Source organism: Microcebus murinus, chromosome 5 (assembly GCF_040939455.1).
Source record: "Microcebus murinus isolate Inina chromosome 5, M.murinus_Inina_mat1.0, whole genome shotgun sequence".
Lineage (NCBI taxonomy): Eukaryota > Metazoa > Chordata > Mammalia > Primates > Cheirogaleidae > Microcebus > Microcebus murinus.
The window spans coordinates 32119133-32132129 of NC_134108.1; the positions used below are offsets into that span (position 1 = coordinate 32119133).

Here is a 12997-nt window from a genome sequence, read left to right on the forward strand (position 1 = left end):
ATCTTGGGGAAGCCTTTGTTTGGACTTTCACAGCACATGGAGTCTGGGGTTCAACACAAACCAAATGTTTCAATATTTAACACATCCTGTGTTTTTCAGTTTTCTGCTTCTACATAGGTGAAGTTTCCCACCTATACTTTGTTGAAGGGTCCTACTCTTTCACCTCCCACAACTTTTGCATGGGAACATTCAAATCATCTTCTAAATCCTAGCTCAAATGTTAATTCCTCCACAAAACCTTTCTTGATTTCCCCAACCAAAATTAATCTTTCTTTTAAATATCTACAGAACTTTGCTTATATGTCTTTTGTAGTGTGTAACCATTTTTACTTGCCTTCTTGTGATTCTGAGCAAATAGACTCTTAACTATTGATTATACATTCTACTTTGTACAATTTTACATCATACAAAAAACTACATTTTGTTTACTTTTATTTTGCCCATAATTATCTTCACATATTATATGCTCATTAATTTCTTTCTAATGAATCAACACATGTATTTATAATAACCATAGGACTGGTTCTATCTTCAAGTATATTGTCAGATTTTAAAAATTATTATATAGAGGTTATTTCTAATTTTACTTCCAAACTGTGCATTCATGATCAGTGATCCAGACCCATACTGGAAATGTTTATCCGGAAGAGACTGAGAGAAATACTTAAAGAAAGCCAGGAATGGTATCATTCACCATTACTACCAACAAGAAATGGCCACCATTGTGTGTGCATGGTGTGTGTGTGTGTGTGCGCGTGTGTTGACAGGGAGGAGATCAAGAAATGGAGGCTTGCAAGGAATTGAAGATGAAGAAAGGAAAATGGTATATCATTTACAGAAAAGTAGAAAGAGAAAACTGGAAGGTAGAAAAATTATGTAGTGTAAACCTAAGAGCCTTCTTGTAGAATGACATTTATTTTTGCTGTTACTGATCTCCAGTGAAGGAGATGGAACAAACTCTCCAAATAGGCTTTTACTTTATTTCTTCTATTAGTTCTCATCATAATCAGATACATGAATTTTTTTTTTTTTTTTGAGACGGAGTCTCACTCTGTTGCTGGGGCTAGAGTGTCATGGTATCAACCTAGCTCACAGCAACCTCAAACTCCTGGGCTCAAGTGATCCTTCTGCCTCAGCCTCCCAAGTAGCTGGGACTACAGGCATGCACCACCATGCCTGGCTAATTTTTTCTATATGTTTTTAGTTGGCCAATTAATTTCTTTCTATTTTTTTAGTAGAGACGGGGTCTTGCTCTTGCTCAGGCTGGTCTCGAACTCCTGACCTCAAGCAATCCTCCTGCCTCAGCCTCCCAGAGTGCTAGGATTATAGGCATGAGCCACCATGCCCAGCCAAGATACATGAATTTTTAAAAGGCATTTTAAAAATTACTTTCATAAGTTCATTTCTGTTTTAAATAAAGGATGCTAGTTTAGGACACTGGGGACTTTTCCTTTTGTGGCATAAGCAAGAATTGAACCCTGGTTAATATTCAACAGGAAGGAAGTGAAAGAACCTTACCTGCTTTGGCAAAACCTGTTCCATCAAAATATGTTCCCCTCTGAGCATTTGCAAAACATGTCCCAACCTGGAAGCTGGAGGTTGGCTGTTCAAGATCAGCAGGGACCTCTGCCATGTGAAGATTCCTGATGCAGCCATCAATGCTGTAGGTCACCTAAACATTCAGGTCAGAAAAAACAGATGCCAAATGTTAGCAGAACTTTGCCTTTATGTGGAATATAATCATTTTGGGGGTACTCTATGCATGTAGTCATCAGCTAGCTGGCATTCACCAAAGCTGCCTGGGTTCTGTACTATCACCGGACTTCCCAGAATGAGTGCAGCAAATCCTGTGTTGTGCCTCTCAACTATGATGTATCTAGCCTATAATATGATTGCTCCAATATCCTAATTACTGCACGTTATGTCTCCATTGGTTTGACAGAGCTATGGGTCCCCTACGGGTATTGTAAGTTTTAATTGCTCTCATATGTCCCTGATTCCACGTTTCTATTAATAGATTATTAACCTTACTATATATACATTTTGTCATAATCTATGTTCAGTTTCTATTTGAAAAGGTAATTAGGTTTGGTTCAGTGCCTCTTCCTTTTGAAAATCTAATGAAAGCAGTGGATCCTCCCCTAAGAAAATGCACATACACATAAAACTTGAAAGTTGGCATGAAACATTTGGGGTTCAAAGAATTCAGAAATAACTCAGTCATATGGCGCTCCATTATATTTTATCTGGTTTTAGGAATTTAACTTAATCGCTTTTGCCATTATGACTTCAGAGACTCTTATTTTTAATAGACCTAGGAAGCATATCCAATAGTTATGAAAGGAGAGTAATACTAATCACCCACAAGAGCAGCCCAATGCTGAGAATTACAACTATAATCAGCAATTGTCTTTGATGAATGAACAAATCTGCGTTATCATGTGTTCTAATTTGAGTATAGAAATGTATCACATTTGTATCTAGTGTGTTCTCTAAAAACATTAATCCCCTGAGCTTCTCAGAATAATGCCTTCCAAAGCAAACCAGGACACACGGTCTGACAAATAATTATTTTGTGAATATTATTGAGAACATTGTGAGGACTTTAAATTCTGAATCCAAAATTGGGTAACTGTGCTCTAAATACTATCTCTCAATATTTTATAAATCTGTAGTCCTGAAACTACACCATGAATACCATTATTTTCATCTTCCTTGTTGTCAAATGCTTTCTATATGCCTAGTACTCTTTCATATGCTTTAAATATATGACCTCAATTAATCTTTACAGCAACTTTGTTTGGTATTATCATTACCTTGTTTTGCAAAAGAGGGAACTTTACCAAAGAAAGACTAATTTGCTCAAGGCCACACAGCTAGTCAATAGTTAATTGGGTATTCAAACGGAGGAATTCTGACTCTAGGTCCACATTCAGCAGTCTGTGGTATTGTTTTCATAGTCAGATCTGTCCAGAAAACCTTTGTCACTTCTCAGAAAAGATGATTTCCTATTCAACTATAAGTGACCATTATTAGACCAATTATTAGGCCTAAGTGGCCTAATAATTCAAAATACATAAATAAATGATTCAGCCAGATAGATATTTAGGCAACAAAGAAGGAATTAGACACTTACTGGACCAATTCTTCGGGTTGTGTAGTTGATGGGTAATCCACCGACATACAGCATTCCCACAACATCCAGGATATCAGCTTTCTTGGGACTGATGGTTCTGTTGGAGGCATCATCTACATAAAGAATTCCTTCTTGTTTAATTCGCATTATCTTAATCTACAAAAAAGAGGAGGAGTCATTAGTGCCAATCTTTTTTAAATTTTTAAATTTTTTTATTTTAGCATATTATGGGGGTACAAATGTTTAGGTTGCGTATATTGCCTTTGTCCCAAATGAGTCAGAGCTTCAAGCATGTCCATCACCCAGAAGGAGTGCACCACACCCATTAGGCATGAATATACCTATTCCCTTCTCCCCCCTGCCACCTTCCCGGCACCTGGTGAATGTTACTACTATATGTGCACATAAGTGCTGACCAGTTAATACCAATTTGATGGTGAGTACATGTGGTGCTTGTTTTTCTATTCTTGGTATACTTTACTTAGTAGAATGGGCTCAAGCTCTATCCAGGATAATACAAGAGGTGCTATATCACCATTGTTTCTTATAGCTGAATAGTACTCCATGGTATACATATACCACATTTTATTAATCTACTCATGTATTGATGGGCACTTGGGTTGTTTCTACATCTTTGCAATTGTGAATTGTGCTGCTATAAATATTCAAGAACAGATATCTTTTTTACAGAATGTCTTTTGTTCCTTTGGGTAGATTGCTGGATTAATGGTAGTTCTACTTGTAGCTCTTTGAGGTATCTCCATATTACTTTTCACAGAGGTTGTACTAGTTTGTAGTCCCACCAGTAATGTATGAATGTTCCTATCTCTCCACATACATACCAACATTTATTGTTTTGGGACTTTTTGATAAAGGCCATTCTCACTGAAAATAAGTGATATCTCATTGTGGTTTTGATTTGCATTTCCCTGATGATTAGAGATGTTGAGCATTATTTTCAGATGTTTGTTGGCCATTAGTCTATCTTCTTTTGAAAAATTTCTGTTCATGTCCTTTGCCCACTTTTTGATAGGGTTGCTTGATTTTTTTTCTTGCTGATTTTCCTGAGTTCTATGTAGATTCTAGTTATCAGCCCTTTATGGGATGTGTAGCATGCAAATATTTTCTCCAATTATGTAGGTTATCTGTTTGCTCTTGTGACAGTTTCCTTAGCTGTGTAGACGTTTTTTAATCTGATCAGATCCCATTTATTTATTTTTGTTGCTGCTGTGATTGCCTTTGGGGTCTTCTTCATAAATTCTTTGCTTAGGCCAATGTCTATAAAAGTTTCTCCAACATTTTCTTCTAGGATTCTTTTAGTTTTATGCCTTTGGTTTAAGTCTGTTATCCACCATGAGTTGATTTTTGTGAAAGGTGAAAGGTGAGGATGCTATTTCAGTCTTCTCCATGTGGCTATCCAATTTTACCAACATCATATATTGAATAAGGATTCTTTTCCCCAGTGTATGTTTCTGTCTGCTTTGTCAAAGATTGGATGGCTATATGAGGATGGTTTTATATCAGGGTTCTTAGTTCTGTTCCATTAGTCTATGTCTCTGTTCTTGTGTCAGCACCATACTGTTTTAGTGGCTATAGCCTTATAGTATAGCTTGAAGTCTGGCAAATTGATGCCTACCAATTTGTTCTTTTGTCTTATGATCTCTTTTGCTATACAGGGTCTTCTCTGGTTCCATAGGAAGCATAGAATTATTATTTTCTAGATTTGTGAAAAATGATGTTGGTATTTTAATAGGGACTGCATTGAATCTGTATATCACTTTGGGTAGCATAGACATTTTAACAATGTTGATTCTGTCAACCCATGAGCATGGTATGGTTTTTCACCTGTTTATGTCCTTTGCTATTTCCTTCCTTAGTGTTTTGTAGTTCAACCTGTAGAGGTCTTTTACCTCCTTAGTTAAATGTATTCCCAGGCATTTTATTTTCTTGTTGCTATTGTGAAAGGTACTGAGTCTTTGATTTGGATCTCAGTTTGACTGTTGTTGGCATATAGTAATGCTACTGATTTCTGTACATTGATTTTGTAACACGAGATTGCTGAATTTGTTTATCAATTCCAGTAGTCTCATAGTAGAATCATTGGAGTTTTATAGATATAATATCACATCATCAGCAAAGAGCAATAGTTTGACCTCTTCTGCCTCCATTTGGATGCTCTTGATTTCCTTCTCTTGTCTGATTGCTCTGGCTAGGACTTTCAGCACTATGTTGAATAGAAGCAGTGATAGAGGGCGACCTTGTCTGGTTCCAGTCCTAAGCAGGAATGCTTTCAATTTTTCCTTTTTTAGTATGATGTTGACTGTGGTTTTGTCATACATGGCTTGTGTCATTTTAGGTAAGTCCCATCTATGCCTATTTGTTAGGCACTTTTATCATAAAAAGATGTTGAATTTTGTCAAATGCTTTTTCTACATGTATCAAGAGTATCATATGGTCTTTGTTTTTGCTTATATTTATGGAGTGAATTACATTTATAGATTTGCGTATGTTGAACCATCCCTGCATCTCTGGGATGAAGCCCACTTGGTCATAATGGATTATTTTTTTGATAAGCACCTGCATTCTGTTTGCTAGGATATTTTAAGAAGTTGTGCATCTATATTCATAAGGGATATTGGTCTGTAATTTTTCTTTTGTTGTTGTGTCCTTTCCTGGTTTTGGTATCAGGATGATATTGCCTTCATAAAATGAGTTGGGGAGGATTCCTTCCTTCTTGATGTTATGGAATAATATCTGCAGGACAGGCACCAGTTCTTTGTATATCTAGTAAAATTTGGGTGTGAAACCGTCTAGTTCGTGATTTTTCTTTTTAGGAAGGTGTTGTATTGCTGCTTCAATTTTGTACTTGATATTGGTCTTTTCAGGAATTCTATTTCTTCTTGATTGAGCTCAGGAAGGCTGTGTGTTTCTATGAATTTGCCCATTTCCCCCATATTTTCAAGTTTATGTGTACAGATGTTTTTATAGTATTCATAGATGATATTTTGTATTTCCATGGTATCAGTTGTTATTTCTCCTTTTTCATTCCTGATGGAGCTTATTAGAGTCCTTTCTTTTATGCTTCTCATTAATCTAGCAAGAGGCATGTCAAGTTTGTTTATTTTTTCAAAGAACCAACTTTTGGTTTATTAATCTTCTGTATAGTTTTTTTTATTATCAATTTCATTTAGTTCTGCTCTTATCTTTGTTATTTATTTTCTTCTGCTGGGTTTGGGGTTGGTTTGCTCCTCCTTTTCTAGTTCCTTGAGACAATTCATTAGATTTTTGATTTGTGATCTTTCTGTCTTTTAGATGTAAGCATTTATGGATATAAATTTTCCTCTCAAGACTGCTTTAGCTGTGTCCCACAGATTTTGATAACTTGTGTCTCCTTTATCATTTAGTTCAAAGAATCTTTTAATTTCCATCTTAATTTCTTTCTTAATGCAATAATTGTTAGGCAGAAGGTTGTTTAGTTTCCATGACTTTGTGTAGAGATGACAGTTTCTGTTGGAGTTGATTTCTAATTTTATTCCACTGTGATCTGAGAAGATGCATGGTATAATTTATATTTTTTAAATTTGTTGGCACATGCTTTGTGCTTTAGGATATGATCAATTTTACAGACTGATTTTACAATTTTACATGAGCTGATGAGAAAAACATATATTCAGTGGTTTTGGGGTAGAATGTTCTGTAAAAGTCAGGCCTATTTGTTCTAGAGTTCTGTATAAGTCCATTGTTTCTTTATTTATTTTCTGTTTGGAGGATCTGTCCTGTTCTGTTAGAGGGGTCTTGAAGTCACAGCTATTACAGTGTTGCTATTTATCATTTTGTTTAGATCAAGTAGGATTTGCCTTATGAATCTCGGTGCACCTGAGTCAGGTGTGTAAATATTTAGAATTATGTTCTCTTGTTGAATTGTATCCTTAACCATTATGTAGTGACCATCTTTGTATTTCATTACCTTTGTTAATTTGAAGGTTAAGTTATCTGAAATCAGAACTGCTATGCCAGCTTTCTTTTGGCTTCTGTTTGCATGAAATATTGTTTTACATCCTTTTACCTTGAGTCTGATTGCATCTTTGTTGATTATATGTGTTTCCTGAAGACAGCAGATACTTGGCTTGTATATATTTATTCATTTGGATAGCCTATATCTCTTTAGTGGGCAGTTCAAGCCATTCATATTTATCAAAAGAATTGATAAGTGGGGCAGATTTCTGTTCATCCTGTTGAGTTGAATTTTGTTGCTTTGTTCTTTCTCTTGAACCATTGTGGTATCTGACCTTTGGCCTTTAGCTTTTGGATGATTCTACACAGGTTGGTGTTTATTGTGCTGATTCATATGTAATACTGATCTGAGTACTTCCTGGGGGGCAGGCCTCCTCTTGATTAATTCCCTCAGTCTCTGCTTGTCTGAGAAGGTCTTTATTTCTCCTTTTATAAGAAGTTTAGTTTTGCAGCATACAAGATTCTACGCTGGCATTAATGCCAATCTTGAACAAATTCCAAGGATGCAGAGTATAAGACATAAGAACTTTTAGGATATTTCCATGAAAAAGAGAAATGACTTACAGAGTGCCTAGTTAAGCCCATAATAGAAGTGAAAGTAAACCTATTTTACAGAATAGCTCAAACTCCATCTTTTCCATGACTATCATTGCCAAAAGAATGCAAAATTTTCCTGTGTAAGTTTTAGGTTGAAGTTTATTCTTTAGGTTGCCAAATGTGCCCATGTATCAAGATTTGGTGTGTCATAAAAGAAATTGCATGCCAGTAACTGTCATGAATTAAGTGGGCTACAAAATTCATGTCCAGTTTTAATAGGAAAAATGTTTATATGATCTGAAGAGAAACGAGAGTATACATGTCCAGTTTTAAAAGTGCATTATTTAGCTTGAACAAAGCCTGGGCTTTCAACACAATTTCAGATATGCTATGTCCCTCTGCCTCACAGGCCCTCATGCAGAATTAAAGGAAGAGCAGGGCATCCCAGCTGTGTGCCGTTTCTGCAGCAGCTGATCAGTGCAAAGTCAGGGAGAAAGATGGAAACCCGACTGATGTGAAATTATGGCAGTGGAGTGAATTATCTTCTGAGACAGAATGAAATAAGGGGTGTGAAGACTGGTTTGAATATAAAAACCTTGACTCTGAATTTAGAAAAAGGAGAATGTAAACTTGAGAAATGCTAAGTACAGTGATGGTTTAAAAATGAGTCTGGATCAGGATTAGAGTAATTTAACACCTCGCTTTACACTTACCTATTCTGGTTGGGGAAGTAATTTTTAAAAACCTTCAAAAATAAAATCTATCCTTAATTTGGTTCATTATAGTATTTACGATCCTTTCTTAATCCTAGCCTCACTGTGGCCCAACAATATGTCTTTTTCTCACGTGTCATTATTTATTATTCTACTAGCCAGAGATGAGAAGAAACCTTAATGAGAGCTCCTTCATTAGGATCAGTATTTGGTAGTCATAAGCTCCAAAGTAAATATTAGGACACAAATATTAGTATTTAGGTAGTTAAATATGAAATGTCTGTTTTTGAAGGAAAAGTGTAGTTTGTTACATCTCAAAAAGGAGGCAGTACAATTAATTAAAGTATACACCTAAACTATCGACACAGTTTTGCCATGTTGTGTATGCCAGCAGCGAAGAAGCCTGGACAGCGAGTGGCAATGAAATCACAAAAGGTGTTTTCCACAGCTTGTTAATAATTGAATATTTTTCCTCGCAAGAAGTGGTTAAAGCCTGGAAGAAGTGGTAGCCAGTTGGTGCAAGGTCTGGTGAAGATAGATGACAGAGTTTCCAAGTCCAGCTTCTGTAGTTTGAGCAGCCTTGTTTCTTGCGACATATGCTCTTGCAAGAGGATTGGCATGTCTCTATTGACCAACCTTGGCTGCTTAATCACAAACATCCTCATCATTTCATCTAATTGTTTGCAGCAAGCATCCTCTGTAATCTATTGACCAGGTTTTATGAAGCTGTAGTGGATAATACCAGCACTGGACCACCGAACAGGCACCGTTAATTTTTTTTTTTGATGGATATTTGGTTTTGGACTGTGTTTTGGCATTTCGTCTTTATCCAATCATTGTGACGAATGCCTGTGATTGTCAGAAAGAATCCATTTATCATCACACATAACAATATGGTGCAGAAATGTTTTGCCTTTATGTCATGACAGCAAAAAAAGGCAAGCTCTGAGATGATTTTTTTGCTGACGCTCATTTAATTCATGTACCGTCTATCCAGCTTCTTTATCCGTATTCTACCCATCTATCCAGCTTCTTTACCTTGCCCATTTGTTTCCAATCATTCAATATTGTTGGAATAGTAACACCAAAGTTGCTGCTAATTCAGGCATAGGTTGAGATGGATTCACTTCCACTATAGTTTTCAGCTCATCATTATCTACCTTGGGCTCGGATCACCCACGTGACTCATTTTCAAATCACCAGAATGGAACTTCTTAAACCATCCTCGTACTGTGTGTTCGTTAGCCACATCGTTTCAAACACTTTGTTGATATTTTGAGCTGTCTGCGCTGTATTGGTTCCACAATGAACTCATATTCGAAAATAAAACAAATTTTTGACTTATCCATGGCTTCACAAAAATTGCTCTAAAAAAAAATTTGCGAGATAATCACAGCCAAAACATGCTTTTGCAAGATTGAGGATATACCTTTGCAATAAAAATAAAAGAAGAAGTATCAAGGTGAAATGTCAAAGATATCAACTGTCAAACTTAGTAGTTAAGGAAATTGGACATTCTATACTTTAAGTATGGAGATTCTAGATAACAAATTGGTTGACTTTGAGTCTGCATTTTTTTTTAAGGTTCTTTGGCTTTCTGTATGATATGACAAATCACAGTACGTTAATATATCAAATAGAACATGCAACAATATCCTACACTCTGAAAATTAAAAATTTTATTGGTCTACCTAGGGAAGCTTTACTTTAATAGGCCATCACAGGTGCAGAGGCAAATGTTGAGTTTTTGTTTTAATCAGGCAGTATATTATCTACTTGCAGTCATGCCAAAGAGGACAGTAGGCTGGCAAATGAGCCTTCTGTGCCCATAACGGTGCCAGTTTCTGGGTGTAAGGCCAACATTTTAAAAGTTGTTCCAAATTACTGTCAGTGGAAATGATACCTTAGAGCCCTTTAAGCACATTATAGCAGAGATTCCCAGACTCCTGGTTTTCACAGACTAGTGTGTGTTGAGGTGGGGGGAGGGGTCTTAGGGCTCATTTTAGTGTTTCCCACTTTTACTTTGGACAAATATTATTTCATAAAAGAGAGGCCTTTTTAAAGGCACCTAAAAAGGTAGGAAAATATAATCTCAGAGTAAATATTATTCCCTTAAATTGAATACATAGGGGTTTATGATTTGATTAACACATTCTGTTGTCCCATGTTTCTCATTTAGAATGGTAGAAATGTCTTTGACTACCTGGTCCTAGTTTGTAGAAAGATGTTTAAGAACCACAGCCTAATAACAACGATGGAACCTTGTAGTACAGTCATGAGGCATATAAGCGGTCAAAGACAAATCTACTCATGTCTGATCACATTTTCCAAGCTTGTGGCAGTTACTTACTGTTGTGGTACTTGCTTTATTCTCAACCTCTGCCGTATTCAGAGGCAGCGTCTGCACTGGCAGAATAGCACTGGTACCAGGGGAATGCTGAATGGCCATCACCTAGGAACTCCCTCTTAGGGTCCTGCCAACATCTGGGGGAATATTACCTTGTGCCACTGGCCATCATTGATTTTGGAGGGGATCATGGTGCTGGTGTTCCCACTCCCCAAGTCATAACTGAAGTAGGGAAATCCATTTCTTAGCTGAACTGTAGCAAAATCAGCATGATTGATCCGAGCCATGTAAAAAAGCAAGCCTGATTCAGCTTCGGTTCGCACTTCCAACTCAACTGTCAGACTGTGAAACAAAAGAATGCAAAGTAAAACAGAAAAATAAAAACACACTTATGCTACAATAGAGTCTGGTGTCAGATCACGGGTGTATTTTCATACAGGAAAGTAAAACCTTCTCAGAGATGAGGACTTTCCAAGACTACTGATTTCCTAAATTGGGCTCCTCAGGCTAAGAAAAATAGAATTCTATACTCTGTTGTACTCAGTGAATTAAAAAAACCAAAAAACAAACAACTAACCTCATTAATTAATAAATATAGTTGATTAAACTTGATTAAATGAGAATATTCAGTTCTTCATTTGTCAGTTCTTTCCCAATATCTCAGAATAACACATACCGGTTTTTAACTTTGGTGTCATCAAATGCAATTGCAATGTGACTGTTTTTCGAAAGCCCGAACTGTTTGCTCCCCATCAAAAGCGCTGGTTCTGATTCTGCAGCACAAGGACCCTGTAGAATACCAAGAAGAGAAAGAGAGGAGATTATGGGCTCTGTTCTTTAAAAAGAAAATGCTGTCTAATTGTTTCTTATATATTAGCTTAATATCTTCACATAATCTTAAATTACTCAAAAATAAAAACTGTCTCTTATTCATCTCTGTAATCTACAACACGGTAGGTACTTATTATTAAGTGATCAGTGAATGTGAATCAGTTTTCTTATATCATATCCTTGGATTGCTAAATGAATGTCATCAAAATATTTATTGATTAATATTTTTATTATCATCTAAGAAAAAATAGGTTATATTTCTGAGAAAGTTGGAATTTCCTTTGCACTTTTACTTCACTTATAAAGAGTTGTATTCTTAGAAGATTGAACAGGGAAATTGACAAGCTAGTCACCCAGGTTATAAGAGTAGAAAATGTGTTCTTTCTTGCCCTCCCCATTTCCATCTCCCACTATATTACTTTTCCTTGAAAATTATCAGACCACTAGAAGGTTTCCATGAATTTAGACTTTCAAGATGGTGTATCTAAACCTGCAAGTCAGCCCATTCAGGCCCTCAGCCAGTTGCTAGGCAACCCAGAAGATTTTAAAAATGTAACCCACTGTACACCATTTCAGCTGCCACTGTTCAAAGATCAGCTTCCCAGGGTGCTTAAGAGGGGAGAGCTTAGGTGCACGGCTGTGCAGCCAACAAGGTTTAATGCTCAGCTGTCACCACCTTGAAATTCTTAATAATTTTTGAACAAGGACCCTGAATTTTCATTTTGCACTAGGCCTTGCAAATTATAAAGCTAGTCCTGGCTAAGTGGATCACATTTGACTACTCTAACACATAGCTCGATAAATAATCAAGGCTCCTTAAATTACCAAGGCCACAGTTTCTTTCCCTGCTCTCTATTTTTATTCATACAAGATAGCTTGATGTACAGGCTGCTTAGGAAGTCTTTTAAAACATGCAGTGCATGAGAAAATAAATAACCTGCACACTTTCTCTCACCAACTATCTGTCTTTAAGATCTGCACTTAACAGCTCTGGCTGGGCCACTGCCCCACTGAGCCCTGAGTCAGCAGAGGTTCTCGAGTAGCCCAAGGCAGGCTTTTGATGCAGAGTGTTCTTCCCAAATAGTGTACTCAGAGATGACTCATCAGCACACAGGAAATTTTGACTTGATGAGGGAAAGCCTTGTTCCCTTTTTTCTTGATCCCAGTCAAATGGAGCACTCTGTCACAGCAGGTAAAAGGCTTAAAGTGTTTTGAAATGCTATAAAATTGGTCTTCATGGAAGTATTTCCCTTCTTGCTTCCCAGGAGATGGTCAGAAAGAGCAGACTGTGGCTGAAATTCACACAGTCATGCAAAAACCCAGTGGGTAGGACAGGAAAATGCTATTCAATTGCACAGCTGAATGGCCTCTTTTGGAATCAACATGTGGCACCTTTCTTATTACTCTGCCTGCAAAAAG

General features: G+C 36.7%; 1 protein-coding gene across 1 annotated transcript in view; it reads right to left on the reverse strand.

Annotated features, from left to right (window-relative positions):
- The window catches only part of LAMA2 (laminin subunit alpha 2), a 583504-nt gene that overhangs the window by 5552 nt on the left and 564955 nt on the right, over positions 1-12997 (reverse strand). The window contains exons 58-61 of the mRNA XM_076002974.1: positions 11424-11536; positions 10900-11089; positions 3137-3292; positions 1519-1672 (exon numbers count right to left, since the gene is read on the reverse strand). Coding sequence (XP_075859089.1) covers positions 1519-1672; positions 3137-3292; positions 10900-11089; positions 11424-11536 — 613 coding nt within the window. The remainder of the gene's footprint in view (positions 1-1518; positions 1673-3136; positions 3293-10899; positions 11090-11423; positions 11537-12997) is intronic.